This window comes from Scyliorhinus torazame, chromosome 10 (genome assembly GCF_047496885.1).
Source record: "Scyliorhinus torazame isolate Kashiwa2021f chromosome 10, sScyTor2.1, whole genome shotgun sequence".
Taxonomy (NCBI): Eukaryota; Metazoa; Chordata; class Chondrichthyes; order Carcharhiniformes; family Scyliorhinidae; genus Scyliorhinus; species Scyliorhinus torazame.
The window spans coordinates 222,260,616-222,281,327 of NC_092716.1; the positions used below are offsets into that span (position 1 = coordinate 222,260,616).

Consider the following 20,712-nt stretch of genomic DNA (forward strand, 5'->3'; position numbering starts at 1 on the left):
CGGCCCTCCTTCCCGGCAGCTCCGTCACTGAGCCCAGCAATACCAGTGACAGTGGTGTAGAGGTGGTGCAGAAATACAGCTGCACTGGCATTTCCTTTTGCTCCTGTCATGTCTTAAGGGGTTTTGCTTTCACTTCACAGCAACGACAAAAGATAACCAGGTTGCCACACCGAAGATTACTTAAAACCTGTTGTCAGACTGTATTTACAGAGGTGTTGCTTGTTCACAGTCTAAGGTAGAGAGGGAAAAACTCCCAAGTGCCTCTGATGATGTCACGATGTAATCATGTGACACATGATTGCTAGCAATACAAAACTATGTGATCACAGTGTCAAGATTGCAGAGGAGTCAGCATCGGGCCATGTGACCGTGCCATCTCATTTATTTATGTTTGCTACCCAATACAAAAAGGATGATTGAAGGAAAAAGGTTCTTAAACAGGTGTTCATTATGTGTGACCTTTCCTTCCTCATGCTATAAATAGATGGGCAGTGTATTAAATCATCATTTGATGTCATATAATTCCATGTTGTTATTTGTCTGCGAAGTTGAGAGTTGAATGGTGGGCAGGATGTTACAGAGCAGAGAGTGGGATTGTAGATTCAGTTTTGCTTTTCTGACCATAGAAATGAATTGATTAGGCCAATTAATTTTAAAAATAAATGAATTTCCTGGTTTACAGCACGTAAATGTAGGAAAGTGATGAACTCCAAATGTACATCTTCTTCTGTTCTCTAATTTATGAGTCTGATGTGGAGCTTCCTGCTTTTACACATAATTAATTTCCGGGATAATCCACTGAACAAGTGGAAGTGGAAACATTCCATAGGGTTGCACAGAAGAGACTGCTAACAAAAATGAGAGCATGTGAATTGGGGGCAACGTATCGACACAGGTAGAGAACTGATCATGAGACTACGTTTAGGGATAATGGTTAAGCGCTCAGGTTGCTATGAGATTAGTGATGTTCACCCAGGGATTTGTGCTGAAGCTTCAGTTTTTCACTGTATTTATAAATAACTTGGATGAAGGAATAGGGAGCCATATGCCTAAATTTTCTGACAATAGTAAGGTAGCGTGGTAAACAGGATAGATGTGAGCAGAATGATGCGAGGAGACATTGGCAGGTTAAGTGAGTGGGCAATAAAGTGACAGATTAAATTCAATATGGGGACAGGTGAGTTCATTCACTTCTGCTCTAAGAAAGATTGATCAGTGTATTTTCTAGATCAGGCATTTGCAAAGTCGGGGTCGTGGGCAGGTGTGGTGAAGTCACACGCAACAGCCGCTGCAATCTATTTTTAACAATGCCAGCTGCAAACGGCCTTCAAAATGACGGCCGCGACCATGTAAAAAAATGCTGTGTTTATGCGCAAGCGCACCAATGAGAGGGCACGCATGCGCAGTACGCCTGCATTTTCTAATATGGTCATGGCCGTCATTTTTAATATGGTCGCGAAGGTCGGCTGGCGTGGGTCCAGAAGGTTGGCCAGCGGGGGCAGCGAAGGTCGGCCGGCGTGAGTCCCAAAGGTTGGCCGGTTGGTAAAAATGGGTCCCCGGAAGAAAAGTTTGAAAAACACTGTCCTAGATGGTGAGGAGCTAGAAAAAGCGATGGATCAGAGGTTCAGGTGTTCCAGTACAGAAATCACTAAAAGCCAGTGAATGGGTAAAAAGGCTAACGATGTTGGCCCTTATCTCAGGGGGCTAAAATACAAAGGAATGTTATGTTAAATGTTCTGTTACACGTGGTCCCTTAAAGGAACGGGCCCTTGCTGTTCACATGACCAGCTTGGGGCAAATCACGCAGGATCGCGAGAACTCCGACCAATGGAGAGAACGCGCAGGGCCCTGGGAGCAGGGGCCCATGCAGTGTGGACCCCAGAGACAGAGAGTTAAGACGTAGTCATTGCTCTATTCCTGCACATAGTTATCTTTGTTTTTTGTTAATAAACTCCCTTTTCTGTGACTGGAAGTCTCTAGTGCATTTGGCTCAAGCCACTACATTACAGTTATATAAAGCTCTGATTAGATTCAGTTTAGAATACTGCGTTCGATTCTGGGCAGTGCACCTCAGAAAAGGATATACTGGCCTTGGAGACAATGCAGCACACATTGAGCAGAATGAGACCTTGACTAAAAAGGTTCAATTATTCAAACAGGTTGCATATACTAGACGTGTGTTTCCTTGAGTATAGAAGATTAAAGGGTGGTTAAGATGATCAAAGGAGTTGATAGAGTAGATAAAACAAACTATTTCTACTGTTGGGGGAGTCAATAGAATGGGGAAGAACCTTAAATTAAAGCTCGGCCATTCATAGGTGATGTCAGGAAATCTGGAACTCTCTCCGAAAAAAGATTGCAAGAAACTGCAGAGTGTGGTGAACTCAGCCCAAAGCATCACACAAGCTTGCCACCCCCACATTGATTCTGTGTACGCCTCCCGCCTCCCACCTCAGGAAGGCAGACAGCATTATCAGAGACCCCTCCCACCCAGGCATTGCCTTCTTCCAGACCCTTCCATCAGACAAAGGTACAGAAGTCTGAAGACTCGCCCATCCAGACATAGGAACAGCTTCTTCCCCACAGCTACAAGACTCCTCAACGGCTCACCCTCAGACTGATCTGTTCCCTGTGAGAACACTATTCATGATGCCCTATGCTGCTCTTGTGCATGTATTTGCTTTGTTTGGCCCCTTGTAACCAATCACTGTTTGTCGATGTACCATTTGTCAATGTTCTCTGTTGATTATTCTTTTGTCTACTATGTACGTACTGTGTACGTTCCCTCGGCCACAGAAAAATACTTTTCACTGTACTTCGGTACATGTGACAATAAATCAAATCAAATCAAAAGCTGTTGAAGCAAGATCAATTGAATATTTCAAAACTCAGATTGATAGATTTTTTTATTGTTTGTGTCCCAATCAACGCGGGAAGGAAAATGAATTTATATATTTCTGTAAAGCCGGACTACTTTATAAAATTATTTTTTTCTGTTTTTCAAATGGACAGTAGCTGGGCTGACAAAATGGCACCAGCTGATCACATTCTAGCTTCCAGAAGTTTCTGAGCAGATTGAAAGTGAACATAGGCGAACACATCACACCGCCTGGAATGCAGCATTCCTTGCATTGCATAAACATTCAAGCCATACCAACAGAATGATCAGTGGCAGCATTGTACCATATTGGTTATCACTATGGCATCACAACGCCAGGGTCCCAGGTTCGATTCCCGGCTTGGGTCACTGTCTGTGCGGAATCTGCACGTTCTCCCCGTGTCTGCGTGGGTTTCCTCCGGGTGCTCCGGTTTCCTCCCACAAGTCCCGAAAGACATCTATTAGGTAATTTGAACATTCTGAATTGTCCCTCTGTGTACACGAACGGGCGCCGGAATGTGGCGACTAGGGCCTTTTCACAGTAACTTCATTGCAGTGTTAATGTAAGCCTACTTGTGACAATGAAGATTGTTATATTATTATATTATATCTTGCAGATATGTCTGCCACAGCCAGCTGTGAACAATGGCAGCCATTTGCAATTCCTAGTTTCCAATCTGGTGCTAATGGCCGAAGGGTTACCTGTTCTAACACGCAATGGCTTTCAATCATTGTTTAACAATCTGAAACCAGTGTCACATGACCGAGACTGGAGCTGTCTGAATCCCTTTTAATTAATAAGCTGTTGGAAGTTTCTGCTTGACCTTCAAAGGGAAAGAGTAGCTCCAGGAAATCAACCATTGCTGTCTTCCATCTTACTATCCAGCAGGTGACAGTAGAAAGAAAGCTGGCCCCTTATCAAAATTGCGAACTACTGTGACATTGGAACTTGTGCCTTCAAGACTAACTAAACTCTATGTGCCTTCTCCCCTGCTGAAAGTCTTGTTTCTGGAAAGACAGATCACCCTGCAATAATTAGTTTGCTGTGTAAGTTATTCTTCGAGGATTGGTACGCTCTATAAGTTTAAGGGTTAGAGAAAGCAAAAGGAGGAAATCAAAGGAACACATTCCTGTTTATGGACAGGAAGTGAGATGGGAACATAGGAATATGAGTAGGCCATTCTGCCCCTTAAGCCTGACCTGCCATTTAATGAGATCATGGCTGATCTGTGGCCTCACCACATATTAGGTCCCTTATCCCTTCATACCTTTGCTCAATATCTCACCGGGCTTCTTAAATCAATCCCCCTTCTGTCCGTAACAGTTAGGCAAAAATATTAAGGGTTAATCAACCTAAGCAAGTAGGCAGAGTTAACATACAGATCAGCCATAATCTAATTGAATGGCAGAGCAGGCTTGCGGGGTTGAATGACCTACTCCTTCTCCTATGTCTCTCATTAGTGCTGGAACTATTCAGTAAGCCAGGCAACCTATGTGGAGTGAGGGCTGTGGGTCTATCATGCCAGAGGTAATTAGAAATGTCATTCTCTGCTCCACGCTGGATGGGTCAAACCATAATTCCATGTTGTGCAGAAGAATTATGTGTCTAGACTTGTGGCCTTAAGTTTTCCATTGACATCAATGATGTCAGCTTTCCTCTGTGTGTAAAATTGTCAGCAAATTTATCAACGACAAATGCCCAACAGAGGAAATGTTATTCTATTTTAGCAAAGAGCATCATTACAGCATTCAAGCCTCCAAATAATGTGATAACTCCTTTCACATTTCAAGTCATTTGCAGTGAAACCATGAGAGTAAATATAAATTGTGTAATTTGAAAGTAATTTCTTTTTTACATTGTAAACCGTAAATGGTAGACAACCTAATGAGGAGCGTTTTCCAAATAGCTTTCAGTAATGTGCAAAAATGGAAAGATTCAGAGCAACTTGCAACCTCACCAGAATATCTCCAAAGTGAGAGAAAGTCAATGCATCCAAATCCACTGTGGCACGAAAATGGTAACTTCATTTGTTCTCAGTAACTCCGATAAACCTGAATTGCATCGTGTCGCAAACTACCACAGGGCGCGATCTAACCAAAAGAAAACGAGAGTCTGTTCTGGGTGAGATTAGCGGGGTCATTCCAGGTGCTTGTGGCGCCAGGAGCAACCTCACTAATAATAATAATAATCTTTATTGTCACACGTAGGCTTACATTAACACGGCATGAAGTTACTGTGAAAAGCCCCTAGTCGCCACGTTCCGGCGCCTGTTCAGGTACAGAGGGAGAATTCGGAATGTCCAAATTACCTAACAAGCACGTCTTTCGGGGCTTGTGGGAGGAAACCGGAGCACCCGGAGGAAACCCCATGCAGACACAGGGAGAATGTGCAGACTCCGCACAGACAGTGACCCAAGCGGGAATCGAACCTGGGACCCTGGCAGTGTGAGGCAACAGTGCCACCCACTGTGCTACTGTGCTGCTCCTTCTAACAGCACTCTGGTGCTATTCCGGGCCCTGGCAAGGAATTCCCTCCTGAGGCAACATTCAGCGACATTTCCTGCACTAAAGAGTTCCGACGAATGGAGTCCCGCAATGCAGGAAGAGATCGGAACGCCATTTTTAAATACTCCCCAATTTCTCGACACCCCCCCCACAAAGCCCAACCCATCTGTTGAGCTGCCCTGCCCCCCACCACATACCGACAGGACACCCCGGGCCCGATCCCTGGCACCGGCAAGGTACCAGATTGGCACTGGCAGCCTGGCAGTGCCACCTAGGCATCCTAGCAGTGCCAGGGTGGCACTCAGGTGGCACTGCCAGGGTGTCCAGGTGGCACTGCCAACCTGGGTGGAACCAGCAGTGCCAGGGTGCTAGCCTGGCAAGAAGCTGACCACTCTGGAGCCTCCGATTGCCTGGATCCCCCCCCTAAGTGCCGGCACGCCTGGTCCCCATTTACATTCCAGTACTAATCGACGCTCGGCTGGAGTCTCCTCAGCGAGGCCGATAGATGCCGGGTGGCCGTTGGGTCCAGCTTCGACACGGCTAAGTGTGTACTTAAACTCACCTAACCATGCGAGATTGGGCTCCGCCTGTTGTTGGTGGGACCCAGATCGTGACGTTTTGCGAGATCTGGTTAGATCTCACAAGGCGTAACGGGAATCCCGCGGCTTGCCTCTCCTGGGATTAACCGTCTGCATACTGCCTCTATCCCAAATGGACATGGCCAGCAGACTGCGCCCATAGTCTATGAAAATATGAGACATTTACCGGAATTCTCCAGCCGTTGGGATTCCCTGTTCCTGCGGGTTTCCCAATCGTGTGGGGGGACATCAATGGGAAATCCCATTTACAAGCAGCGGGAGTATGGAATCCCACCACCTGCGAACGGCGCATTGCCGAGAAACATGTGGCTGGGGGACTGGAGAATCCAGCCCATTATTTACATTCCAGTGAAGATAAGTAACACTTTTGTCAGTACTAATTGCATTCAGATGTCATTAATAGATAGATATATGTCTATCTCTAAATGCTTTCATAAATAATGTTGTTCAACAGCTTTCCATTTGACATGGAGAAGTGGATGACCTTTGGCATGAGAATTTCATTCACATGTCTGTAGCATGGGTTGGGTGTGGCAATGGTTGTTCTGACATGAACTTGAACCTTTGAGCAGTCGTTGATGAGGTTAATCCTCCTCCTTATCTCCCTGGCATAGGAGTCCCAGCACATAATTTTGAGCAGCAAAGGAAACTACAGAGGTTACAGGCAGAATGAGGAGTGGTGTTAAGCTGGCTGACATGGAAGAGCCGGGGTATGAGCTGTACAACTTCACAAGACATTGAAAGTAGCAGCTCAAGTGGATAAGGTCATTAGAAACACGAATGGGGAACAAATAGGCCCCAGCACTGGGTAAGTGAAGAGGTGGGAATGGCGAGGGGGGAAATCCTTGTACAAGGTAGAGAGGGCGGCAAAAGTTTCCTCGTGGGGCGCAGAACATTCCTACTCTTCTCATCCTTACTACAGCATTTGGGAATTTAGCCTGATGAGGAAGGCTACCGTTGCTCTCTCACTCAGGCCTTGCATTAAAATGGCAGGTCACGCTCTGATCGAGCCTAAACTGCATATTCAAAGAACTTTTGGCATGGGTGTCCATGCTGCCTGCAATTTTAAATGTTAGTCAGTCATAAAAGGACAGGTGAGCAGTGGGTTATTCCTCCTCCCCATTTCAACTGCTGCCTGCCTGACAAATAAGAGTTCACAAGAAGGATGGTCAATGTTTTCTATTTGTTTCGCCTGTACAGAGAGACATAAATATGCAAGCCGGCATCGCTTACAAAATCCAGATTGTTAGAGCAACATTAACGTCAATAAGATGTGTTGCTAAGGTGTTGATGGTCCGGCACAAATGAATCTGCATTCAATTAGATTGATTTGATCTCTATCCACATGGTTAGTTTTCTTAGCTGTAGGCAGCTCCAAGAGAGCAGCTTCCTGACCAAAAACAAATTGACAAACTCTACGCAGTTTATTGGGAGTGCTGTGCCTTTGCATTTGTGATCAACCAAAGCAACTCCTTTCTGGAAATGAATGCTAAGAAACCATGCAGTGGAATAAAGATACGACGCTGGTAAGACTCAATCAGAAGCCCTTTGCTCAGTAAGTGTGGCTTGATAAGGGAATTTTGTTCAGCAGTAACAGAGCAAAACAATGTCATTTCTCTAAATTTTGAAAAAGAGGAGCAGAAAAACAAAGACAGCTGTCCCTTGCCTGTGTGACCCAACATGCTCGTAGCTGATTGCTCTTATTGTGACAGTGGAGAAGGCTTGATTTCAGTCTGTGCTTCCATGCACACTGTGATCTGAGAACGATCCCTTGTATGTTTTAGAGAGAAGTATATCCAACAGATGGAATTCTGCAATGATAAATTTTGCGGTTACTACTTACTTTAAAATAGCAGTAAATAATACAAGGTATGAAAATCAGCGAGGGTCTCACCTGTCAGCTGGAGAGCCAGTGAGAGATCCGTGCTGCACCTTCTTTGCAAGGCCCTCCAGATCTGAGGATGATTTCTCAATCCTCACTCGACATGGGGGAGGTACCAGAGGACTAGAAAAATGCAAATGTGGTTCCATTGTTTAAAAGGGATCGAAGGAAATGCCAAACAATTATAGGCCAGTTAGTCTTACATCAGTAGTGGGAAAATTAGTAGAATCAATCCTGACAGATAGGATTAACTATCACACAGAAAGGCATGGACTGGTCAGGCATAGTCAGCATGGATTTGTTACAAATTTGATCGAATTATTTGAGTAAGTGACAAGAAGGATTGATGAAGGTAATGCAGTGGATGTGGTGTACATGGATTTTACCAAGGTGTTTGACAAAGTCGCACATGGCAGATTGGTAAAGAAAGTGAAAGCCCATGGGATACAGGACAATGTGGCAGACTGGATAAAAGGTTGGCTTAGTAACAGGGAACAAAGGGTAATGGCTGCCCTTGCAATTGGAAAGTTGTTTCACAGGGCTCGGTGTTGGGACCCTTACTTTTTGTGTTATATAATAATGATTTGGACATGAACATGGGAAGTATGATTGGGAAATTTGCAGATGACACAAAGATTGGCCAAGTGGTAGACAGTGTGGAGGATAGCTATAATCTACAAAACGATATAGATGGCTTGGTGGAGTGGGGGATAAAGTGGCAGATGGAATTTAACACAGAGAAGTGTGAGGTTATGCATTTAGCGGGGTTGCACAGTTGTAGGGAGTACACAATAAATGGGAATATACTAAGAGGGATAGATGAAGTGAGAGATATTGGCGTACAGGTACACAGGTCCTTAATGGCAGCAGTTCAAGTAGACAAGGTTGTTGAGAAAGCATATGGAGTGCTCTCCTTCATTGGCCGAGGTTTTGAATATAAAAGTAAGGATATAATGTTAGAATTATATAAAACACTGGCGAGGCCACAAGTGGAATATTGTGTGCGGTTCTGGTCAACACATCACAGGAAGAAAGTAGTTGCTCTGGAGAGAGTGCAGAGGAGGTTTACAAAAAGGTTGCCAGGGTTTGAAAAGTGTGGCTAGGAGTAGAGTTTGGATTGGCTGGGGTTATTTTCCTTGGAACAAAGAAGGCCGAGGGGTGACTTAATTGAAGTGGACAAAATTATGCGGGGAAGAGATAGAGTGGACAGGATGAAATTGTTTTCTTTGGTGGAGACCTGTAACTTAATATTGGTTGAGGCAGGAAAGTGCCATGGTTTAGATAAACCACCAGCCCGCCTAGTCAAGTGGGCTGCTGCCCATCTCCAAGCTCGCCACCTCTGGGAGCAGATGAATCCGCCCATGGTGTGTGCATTTGTGAAGGGAATTGAATGGAGCTAAGAATAGGATGGTTATCCCCAGTTATAAATATTTTCCTTGCATCTTATGCTCTGTAAACACCAGACTGCAGATAACTAACTTCAATACACTAATTGTTCTGCCTTGGTTCTGTTTGTTTACACATGGCTGAAATTTGGAAATGTAAACATATCATTGGAAGTTTGTGATTTGCAACAAAAGTAACTGCATGTGAAAATAAATATCCCAGCAGAGCCCACTCACTGGCAGTCCCAAATTTGTAACAGCCTTGAGGGTGAAGTATATTATCACCATAATGCCATTCGCCCAAACCAGCTCGGAACTCAGAACTTGGCACAACATTGGGTACAAAATGGAAAGTTGTTGAATTCTCTCTCTCCAATATCAAAACATGCTCTCGAAATGAATGGAAACAGAGAGCACCAACAACAATAACTTCCATTTATATATTCAAAAAGGGAGGTAGAGAGAAAACAGGAAATTATAGACCAGTAAGCCTAACATCGGTAGTGGGGAAAATGCTTGAATCAGTGCAATAAATGAGGCAAGTGCGACCTTGGTGGGCTTTCCATGCCGAAGCCAAATTAAATGGCAGTGTCCCGCTGCAGGAACTGAGAAACACTCTTCTATACTCGCCCAAAGCTGAATTCTTTTTTTCATGTTAAATCAAGCCCTAAGAAATATTTTTAACAGTGGGGAGCAGAACGCACCTGTGAGACTGGCTCCTCAGAGATTTTTAAGGGATGCCCCCCCCCCTCACCAATGGGCAATATTATCCCCGCACACATGGGCATTACCCCACAACCCCCCCTAGTAAGGACACCACGCCTCTATGGGGTTGTTGAGGGACTTCCTTTTAAGGCCTACCATACCCCCCTTTCAGGACTCCATCCCCCCCACAATCCTTTACGATGCCCCTTCATACCCGCCCTTCAGCCCCTCCCCACCCTTCACACCCTCTCATCCCCCCCTTTCATCAGCATGTCCAGACCCTTAGCAGTGGCACCCAGGCAACCTGACACTGCCACACTGGCACCCTGGCAGTGCCACTACCAACTTCAATGCCACCTGGGCACCTTGGCAGTGCCATTATGCCTGATCCACGTTTGTGTGGACCAGTACTAAATGGCACCTGGCCAAGGCGCAGACAGATTATGAGCCTAATGGATCATTTAAATATGTATATCTGGATCTTGCCCAGCGAGAAAGAGATCCACACCGTGACATCTCACGAGGTTCGGATCAATCTCGCAAGACGTCTCGAGCTTCGCGAATCTTGTGGGCGGCCTCTCGCGAGATTCAACGGCCTCGTCACGTCACCAAGTAGGGCGCAAGAAGGCCGGTAAATCTAACTCTGTCCTTCTGGTGTATAACATATTTTTAGTATTTTAGCAATATATTGATATTTCTACTGAGGTGTTCAACCCTTACATAGCAATTATTTATACTTTTTAATAGAGGTAGCAACACATTTATTTCAAATTGGCTTGACATCTCCGCAAACCATGGGTGCGATTCTCCGATGCTGCGCCGTTTGGGAGAATTGCCTGGGGTGCCATTTTTTCACGCGAGGCCGGTCCAACGCCCTCCCGCGATGCACCCAAGCGGCGAGATCGGCACTACCTAGTTCTGCGCGGCATAGTCCGTTGAATCGCCCGAGACACCCAAAATGGCGATTCTCCGCCAGCCCCGCTATTCCCAGCCCCGGATGGGCCAAGCGGCCTGCCCAAAACGACGGCTTCCCGCCGGCGCCATCCACACCTGGTTGCTGCCGGTGGGAACAGCGCGGGAACGCTGGGGGGGGGGGCGGCCTGTGGGGGGGGGCGAGGGGGGTGCTGTCGCCGGAGTAGGACTCAAAAGGAGTCTGGCCCGCGCATGCGCGGGTGACGCCAGTTAGGCGGCGGATGACGCGGCACCGCTTTTATGCGGCGCCAATGCCCGGTGCTTTAGCGACACGCCCCCCGAGTTTCTCACGGCCCCGATCCTAGCCCATTGTTGGGCCCTGAATCGGTCGAGACCGGGGCCGTTTCGTGCCATCATGAACCTCAACGGCGTTCACGACGGCGTGGGCACTTAGTCCCGGGAGCGGAGAATTGCGCCCCATGTTTGTCGGATCACAAGAAGCTGTAAATATGTCTCATTATGAAGGGCTCATACATAAATTAACACCATGCAAATCACCATCTGAACAGCTGAAAGAATGTTTCACCAGAGTACAGAATCTGCTTCAACCTACTATTTTATTCATGATAGTGCATTTCACAGGCCATGGGCAGAATTGAACCCAGCCCACAGGAGGTGAGAGGAGGTGATAGAATCGAAAGTGGAGGTGGGTATGCAGTGTCTGGCAACCTCTCGACAATGTGCGATTATCTCCGCGACGGAGAATGTCGAGGGCAGCATTCCAAACCCGAGGTCCATTGACATCTTTAAGTGGCCAATTAAGGGCCATTTAAAGACCCCTGCCAATGGTGAGGGGAGACTGCCCAGTGAAACCTGGCAGCCTCCATACTCTCTTGGGGAAACCCTTCTAATCAGGCACCCTGTGCCTATGGAGGGGACCTCGCCCAGCAGTAAGGGCTGACCCCACGACAACCTCTCCATCCCCATCCTCACCAGCGAACGACTACCTTTCGCCAGCGCCTTCCCAACTGGCCCTGGTGAGCCTGACCCCGCTGACCTTGGTTCCAGGGCAGCATCCGTGATTCTGTACCAGGCCTGGTGCAGTCCCAATAGTGGTCACCCATGGCATTACTGGAACTGAAGGGCTGCCAACTGTCCAGCGGAGCTATGAGGCAGGATTTACGCCCTTAAGGACCGGAAATTCTGACACCAGGCGGTTGATTGCCGGATGGCCACAGAATCGGTTCGAGGCTCCCAGAAATGGCCGACAGGGCCATTTGCAGCCTGCTGTCTTTGCAGCCTGCTGTCAGAGACATCAGATTCAAGCACATTCCCATGCTGAAGCTTTCTTCCACTCCTGAGGCAACCTCTCTCTCAAATGTGGTCTTTATTTCCTTGTGAAGGTAAAGGTTTAATTGCTATAAATTCAGAGATTACAAATGACAGAAATGTATTAAAGGTAATTGAAGAGGGAAGGCATTTCCTTATTCTGAAACTTCTAGTTGTAGAAAACATCCACTGGGATCGGAACACTGTCACGGCCCATCATTCCCCTGCAAAAGATGCTAAAGGCAGTGCTTTTAATGTGCAAGATGTCTTGTTAACCATAGATGAACACACTTACAGAAACCCATAGACGTTTCTATGTCTCTCTTCAATTTACTATGGGATATCATTTTCTCCAAATGGAAATAATTGTTTCAACAGAAGCTGAAATATACATCTCCAGTCCTTAAAGGTTTTGGCCTTACCAAAGGGAATAAACACATAAACAAACTTGATAGGTCCAAACGCTTCTATATAGAACAAGCCAAAATTGTCTGTCATTGAAAATAATATCTGTTGTTTGTGGGAAAATGACGAGGACAAATGTACTTACTATAAGTTAAAAAATTTGATACTGATTTTTTTCTCAAGAACAGTGGACAGCTGTTTTCGTGACATGATTTTCTTTACCCTTAAGCTTGCTAACTGAAGCTTTCCCAGGCCTGGTTATGTTGCCTGTGGATTTTGTTTTATCAATTGATGTTGACAGATGGAAAATTGCAGGCCATGTACCTCGGGTTTTACGATTAGACTCCTGTTGCATGTGAGCTGCCATCTTTGACATGGAGCCTAAAGGCTCTGTCGCTTGACTTTACTTCTCGCCCTTCAAATGCCTTGTGGTAGATTCTCCAACAGGCAGGGGTAACCCGTACCTAAGTCATCGGATACTAGGGGCTGTTAGAGCACTTTTTTTTCCTGGTGTGATAACACTCTTTAGCTCATCACCTCCAACCACCTGGCTTCCTTTTCAAGAATTTATCTGGGTAGAATGAAGTTGGAAGAGTTCCCTCGGCACAGTCAAGCTACCTATGTTTTTATTGTTGACATGAAGAAATCTAAACACTCCAGAAAAATGCAGCACTGTGCATTAACTAACAACAAATAGGAAGCAAATCAGGTAAAGAAAAGAATTAATTGTAAAATAACGTGCCACATTCTCTCAGTTGGATGTCATAGAGCCATAGGGTCTTACAGCACGGAAGGAGGCCCTTTGGCCTATCGCGTCCAGGCCAGCCATCAAGCACCTAACTATTCCAACCCCATTTTCCAGCACTTGGTCCTTAGTCTTCTATGCTATGGCGTTTCACCTGCTCATCTAAATACTTCTTAAACGTTGTGAGAGTTCCCGCCTCTACCATCCTTTTCAGGCAGTGAGCTCCAGATTCCAACCACCCTCTGGGTCAGAAAGATTTTCCTCACATCTCCTCTAAACCTCCTTCCCATTACCTTAAGTCGATGCCCACTGGTTATTGATCTGTCCACTAAGGGGAAAAGTACCTTTCTGTCCACCCTATCCATATCCCTCATAATTATATACACCTCATTCAGGTCCTCCCTCAGCCTTCTCTGCTCCAGGGAGAACAACCCCAGCCTATCCAGTCTGTCTTGGTAGCTGAAACACGCCAGCCCAAGCAACATCCTGGTGAATCTCCTCTTGTACCCTCTCCAGTGCAATCACCCCCTTCCTATAGTGTGGTGACCAGAACTGCACATGGAAGTCCAGCTGGGGCCTAACCAGCATTTTATACAGCTCCAGCAAAACCTCCCTGCTCTTTCTTAAAAATTTTTAAATTTTTTTTTCCTTTTCTGAGTTACCAAGCCAGGGCTCAGAGTGTGGGCCAGGGGCAAACCCCCAATCCAGCTCCCCACCCGCTCCAAAAAACCAACCCAAACTGAATCGAATTCATGGTCCCCACAAGAGAGACACACCAGATCCGAACCAAAGGCTCAATCTACAGACACTTGATCTTAGCCAAAAGGCCGAGAAGCGATCTCCCTGCTCTTCTTAAGGGCAGCACGGTAGCACAAGTGGATAGCACTGTGGCTTCGCAGGGTCCCAGGTTCGATTCCCCGCTGGGTCACTGTGCAGAGTCTGCACACTTTCCCCGTGTATGTGGGTTTCCTCCGGGTGCTCCGGTTTCCTCCCACAGTCCAAAGACGTACAGGTTAGGCAGGGTTATTGGGTTACAGGTATAGGGTGGAAGTGAGGGCTTAAGTGGGTCGATGCAGACTCGATGGGCTGAATGGCCTCCTTCTGCTCTATGTTCTATTCAATGACTCAGTTAATAAAGACAAGAATCCCACAGGCCTTCTTAACCAGAGATCTATGTCGGGATGCTTACTTGCAAAATTTAAAATGATAGGGACATAGAAGGAAAAGGCGGGGGTGTGGGTCTAATTTGGTATCTCTTTCAAAGTGTGCAGGAATGATGGGCTGAAGGGCCTTCCTCTGTATGATTCTCTGATACTGTTGAGATTTGATGACTGGGTCTGCACAATCTATATCAATTTCCAGTGGACACATATTGATTACTTGTATTTGTTTTACTTCACAGTGTTCTAGACGATGAGGGCAGCAACCTGCGACAACAGAAGCTTGACAGACAGGTAAGGGATAGTGCCATGCATGCCGTAGCTGACAGTATTTGGTTTCCTTGGGGAGGACTTGTTCTCGCTCAATTAAGAGTTTGCTAAAACACATTGGACAATAACCTCCTGGCTCCCCAGCATTAGATTTGGGTGGGGTCACCCAATGATGCACTGGGGAACCCCTCTTGAAAGTTCCCATGTAAGGGTTAACCTGGCAAGTTAACCCGCCAATTGTCCATAAGGCCTGACGTCCCCTAGACAATTGCGCTGGGACCCATCCGACAAAGGGATTTAAGTCTCTAACGCATAAATATTCTGAAAGAGTCTGAAAGTAAAGAACAGCTCCAACTCCAAAGAAACTATTTTAAACATTCAGACCAAGCCCCGCATGGTGCGTCCCCAACCAAACCCCCCACCCCCACCACTGCATTCCCCACCAACCCTGCTCACCCTGACCCCCCCCCCCCCCCCCCCCCACCCCCCACTCCAGTCAAGCCGATGTATTCATTAAAGTGACATAGATTGGCATGGAGGATATGGCGGGGGGAGGGGGGCTTTGGAGTGACATAGATTGGCATGGAGAATATGGCGGGGGGGTGGGGGCGGGGTGGGGGGGGTGGGGGTGGGGGGAGGCTTTGGAGTGACATAGATTGGCATGACAGACATGGGTAAGACCCCACTTACCTTTCTAAAGATACCCTCATCTCTGCTATGAATCACGAGCCTTTTAAAAGCTAGTTCAACCTCCATAAAAATTGTGGAGGATGAAGACCTGCCTATCCCCGCAATTGAGCTGGCCAGGCCGGGAGCGTGCCAAAAGAATTGTCAAACTGTCAAAGAATTTCAAACTCCTTCCCTTTGAATCTTTGAAAAATATAGGTCGAAGGTTTCCATTACTGGGTTAGTGCTGCATGACTGACTTTACAATTGTCCATTATCACAATGGGGTGCCTGCCATTTCACTGTTTGATTGACAGCTACAGGGGGTTATAGACTCTTTGAAGTAGGAGTATGAATTTGAATACTTGTTTCTACAAGGGTTTAAACACTTGGATTTTTTATTCCTTCAGGCATAATGGAGTTGAAGGAATTTAAATGCAGTAAATTTTTAGATTTTTAGGGGTGAGAGAGATGTTTTTTGAAAAGAAAGTCTGCAACAGGAGCTTAAGAACTTTGTTTTATCTCAGCTTAGTCTGGGTCCTGAGTTCTATCCACAGTGGCTAATAGGTGAGTTAGCATGGTAAATGGACGGGGTATGTAGGTGAGTGGGAGGGCATTGGTTGGCTCTAAGTTCGCATAGGGGCTAAAAATGGCTTTAGAGGTGGTTGAAATGTATGGGTTGGCATGGAGGCTAAGAGGGGCCATGGGTGATGGGTGGGGAGCATGAATTGTCATGGTCTGGCATGGGGAACGTGTGGGGGGAGGGGGGAGTGTGTGTGAGGAGCGATTCCTGGATGTTTATTTTATGTTTTATTGATGATTTTCTTCATTGCAGTGTTAATGTAAGCCTATTTGTGACACAAATAAAGATAATTATTATTTTTTAAATGTCGACTCAGTGCCAGTGCATGGAGGCAGGCCGTCCGTCCAGCCCATCTGTGCACCTGGCAACCTCCGCACTCATTCAGGGTCACCTCATTTTCTCATTTACACTGCCTCACCATCTCCAAGGTGCGTGGTTAGATCTAGCAAGGCATAAAGGCTGTTTGGAATCTGGGGTGGGGGTGGGGGGGCCATCCCGGGATCTACCAGCCCCGTCTGGCCAGGGTACTGGTGGGACGTGGCCAGTAGATCATGCCCCATGTGCTTAAAATACATACACAGAACTTGGCTTGTCATGTGAATTCTCTCTCCAACTGTCAGCGATTCAAACAGTAACTGTATATTCTCATTATAACTCAATAAGCCCATCTGGAGAGCTATTTTACACCCTCCCACCAACAGGATCTTCTGGCCCCGCCAATGTCAACAGAGATTTGAATAGTTTGCCATATCTGCAGCAGAGAAACTCACACCCGTGGGGCCAGAAACCCCCGGCCCAAGTCTCTTGTCCAAGCAATTAAGCTTTGAATGGTTTGTGTTCAGCTGTTGGATATTATTGGCGATTTCCATTGGTACCTTTTCAGTAGGGCATTTCCACAGGGGCATTTATAAAGCAAACATTCACAATATCTAAAGTGTTTTACAGTGACACAGGGGTGAATTCTAGCCCCCCAAAACCAGGGGGTTGGGACCAGGTGGGGTGTGAACATTTTTAAATCTCAAATCCAACTCCAAGTCACCCTCTTTGGAGTTGAACTGAGGAGGGACAAGGGATGTAAATCAATCCACTCCCACAAGTTTATCTGTCATTTTAAGTACTGTAATGAGGCTGGGAGACTCACTATCTATTGGTTTACCCTGGCTGGCTGTGTTTCCCGAGCCTTGGAAAACTCAAACCTAAAAAGTTGAGGACAGCTCTGGGGAAAGGTAAGTGCCCTCATCACTGCTTGGGGGCCAGGAGGAACAGCGGTACTACCCTGAGGAGAAAGTGAACAGTGGCGTAGAGGTAATTTCACTGGGCTAGTATTCTCAAGGTCTAGGCTAGTCCTTTAGGAACATGGGTTCAAATCCCACCATGTCAGCTGATGGAATTTGAATTCTGTTACACAAGGAATATATTAGGAACCTGGATCCAGATATGAGCAGGCAATTTAGAGGTTAAATTGAGAGGAAATAAACCTGCTAGCACAGAGTCAGAGGGATACAGCTGCACCTAGCCGAGTTACATTGTCCCTGTCAGATTTAAACTCATTGGTGGGAATACACAGGATGCCCCCGATCCATTGTTCTTCGGGACTCTCCTGTCTGACCAGCTTTTAGCCCATTAGAGTCTGATACCCTCTTTGTCCATCAATGGCCTGTTAGTTGGAAATCAATAGCATGGCTCTGTTCTTTAGCATAAACCGGAGTGGGCCATCAAACAGCTAAGATAACGATGATAGGTTTAAGTCTGGAAACCCCAGAGAACCTTTGTTTGAGGGGCTGGCAGAGTTTAGAGAGAGAGAGAGAGAGAGAGAGAGAAAAATAATCCTGTTTTGAACAGGGAGAGAGAAGGCTTTGGAAATCGACCAAGAGAGGTCATGAGAGTTGTCATTGAGGCACGCTTTGGAAAAGGTTCAGAACGAATTTCCCAAAAGAAGAAAAGGTGCTTCATTAAATGCCTTTGCCTGTCTGCATAAGTGGAATGAGAGCTGCATGTTCTGTTAAAGTGCAGTTTAATGGGAAGTGGTGTGTTAAGGTTAAGAAACTACACGTAATCTGTTATTGTTAGGGTTGTTAGGGTTGAAGTTTAAAAGTTTAAATATTGTTTTTTCTTTTGTTTTAATAAAGCTTGTTTATAGAATGACCAAGCCCTTTTCCTTACATTATCCCTCCTGGAATGTATCAACCTCTTCGGACGGTGTTAAAAACTTAAAAACGTTATGGCTCTGGTCCACTTACATAGCCATTGTTGACAGCTGAGCAGGCTTACGTAACAATTTGATTAATTTAATAAAATCTGGAATTGAAAGCTAGTCTCAGTAATGGTGACCATGAAGTTATCATTAATTGTCTTTTAAAAAACTACCCACTTCACCAATTCATTCTGGGAAGGAAATCCTGCCATCCTTTCCTGGCCTACATGTGACTCCAGGCCCACTGTTGTAGATTGGGGAAACACAGCTAGTGGGTTCCTGATTTCCTTTGCCCTCTGGGTGTAAAGATGCTGCTCCATGTCCCTTTAATCCTTCCTCAATCACTTTAAATTGCACCCCCAGTTATTGACCTCTCTGTCTGTATAAATACATTTTTCCTATCCAATCTAGGTAGGATTCTACATTTCCACTGCTAAGACCGGGATTCCTGATTGGGCGGAGAATCCCGTGTAGGGCCAAAAATGGGATCAGCGCCAAGAGAAAGACCTGTCTCTGCTCCTGGCCTGCCAGCCGTAATGGGCTTCCCGCCCCATGCCGGCGGGATCAAACAATCTGCTGATTTGCAGTCATTTCAATGCAATTAACAGACCTAAAGCCCAGGAGCGAGATTCTCTGTTTCTGAGACTAAGTGTTGACACCTTTGCAGAATTTGTGGCCTTTCACAAACAGCAAAACTGGCGCAATACCTAGACTGATTCCGGTACTGTTCATGGGCTTGCATCGGCGCGACGTGGAACACAATCGATTCTAATAAGAAAGGGTGCCGGATTTGCCAGTTCCGTGATTGACACTCGGGAGGCTGAGAAGCTGCAGCCACATGTATACACTGCACTTCCCACACACGCCATCCCAGCCAACAAGGTGGCAGCAAGGAGAGCAGCCGCGGGTTTTACCGACGCCGAGCTGGAGACCCTCTTGCATGTGGTGGGGGAGAGGTGGATGACCCTTACCCCGGACCGAGAAGGAGGTTGCCAACCGCCGCCATTTGCTGTGCCTGGGCCATGCAGAGCCGTCAGTGCAGTGGGCAACAATTTCGAACTGGCCAGCAGTGCCAGAAAAAACTGCGCCACTTTCTCAGGGCGGCCTGGATGAGTAGGCACCATTGTGTCCCTGGCACCAACCCCGGCCCACACACCTGTTACCCGGCCTCATTCCCCACCCTGAAGGTGACCGACCCCCCATCCTGCAACACTTGCCGGCACCTATACCGGCCAGCATGGCCGGGTGCCCTGGCCGCTGATCTAACCGTCTCGCCTTATAGACCTCGGGCGAGTGCCGTTCAGTGCTGGTCTCCACAAAAGGGGACCAGATGGAACGCGACTCTTGGGGGTCTCCCAGGGGATAGGAGGCCCTCAGGTGCTTACCCTCTAGGCTGGACGGCACCCTGACAATGCTGGTGCCACCTGGGCAGCCAGACTGGCATTACCAAGGTGTCCAGGTGGCACTGTCAGTTGGAAGGGGCCCTACCAGGATGCCAGGCTGGCACAGCAAGGGTGCCAAGCTAGTAGTTTCCACGCGACAGGGACAAGGCCCAGGTGTGCCCTGTGCAGTTGAGTGGGGAGGGGGGGGGGTTCGAGGGGGCCAAGGTAAGTTGAGGCTTGGAGGGGGTTCAGGGGTTGCGTCGGGGTGTCGAGAGATCTGGTTCCCTGCACTGAGGAGATCCAGTGTGCAAAGCTCTTCAGTGCAGAAAAGATGACTAAGTGTTGCCTCGGCTGCATGTTCCCCACTGAGACCCCCAATCTATCTGAATGGCCATCCGATAGCGTGGTGTTTCCCGGTACTCCGAGCGCTGGGAAACACCTGGCTAATTGCGTGCTATGGGTCTCTGTTCCCATTTGGGTAGATTGTGCCCCTGTGTTTACCATCAAATCAACACTCTTTGACCATAAGACCTTAAGATATTGGAGCAGAATTAGGCATTCGGCCCATCGAATCTGCTCCGCCATTTGATCATGGCTAATATGCTCCTCATCCCCATTTTACTGCTTTCTCCCCATAAACCCTGAGTGCGAGAGCCGGAGTGCGAGAGCCGGAGTGCGAGAGCCGGGGTGCGAGAGCCGGGGTGCGAGAGCCGGGGTGCGAGAGCCGGAGTGCGAGAGGCGGAGTGCGAGAGGCGGAGTGCGAGAGGCGGAGTGCGAGAGCCGGGGTGCGAGAGCCGGGGTGCGAGAGCCGGGGTGCGAGAGCCGGGGTGCGAGAGGCGGGGTGCGAGAGGCGGAGTGCGAGAGGCGGGGTGCGAGAGGCGGGGTGCGAGAGGCGGGGTGCGAGAGGCGGAGTGCGAGAGGCGGGGTGCGAGAGGCGGAGGGCGAGAGGCGGAGGGCGAGAGGCGGAGGGCGAGAGGCGGGGTGCGAGAGCCGGAGTGCGAGAGCCGGAGTGCGAGAGGCGGAGTGCGAGAGGCGGAGTGCGAGAGGCGGAGTGCGAGAGGCGGAGTGCGAGAGGCGGAGTGCGAGAGGCGGAGTGCGAGAGGCGGAGTGCG

The 20,712-nt window shown here is 47.5% G+C and overlaps 1 protein-coding gene and 1 non-coding gene across 7 annotated transcripts in view; one reads left to right on the forward strand and one right to left on the reverse strand.

The window, feature by feature from the left end:
• The window catches only part of tub (TUB bipartite transcription factor), a 589,124-nt gene that overhangs the window by 408,846 nt on the left and 159,566 nt on the right, over positions 1–20,712 (forward strand). For all 6 annotated transcript variants that reach the window (XR_011933096.1, XM_072466438.1, XM_072466434.1 and 3 more), the window contains exon 2: positions 14,748–14,799. Coding sequence is in view for 5 of the 6 variants with exons in the window: in XM_072466438.1 (XP_072322539.1) it covers positions 14,748–14,799 (52 nt within the window). In the remaining variant the exon portion in view is untranslated. The remainder of the gene's footprint in view (positions 1–14,747; positions 14,800–20,712) is intronic.
• LOC140384991 (U2 spliceosomal RNA) lies at positions 13,991–14,184 on the reverse strand. Its single transcript, XR_011933260.1, has one exon. It is a non-coding gene; the product is annotated as a U2 spliceosomal RNA (small nuclear RNA).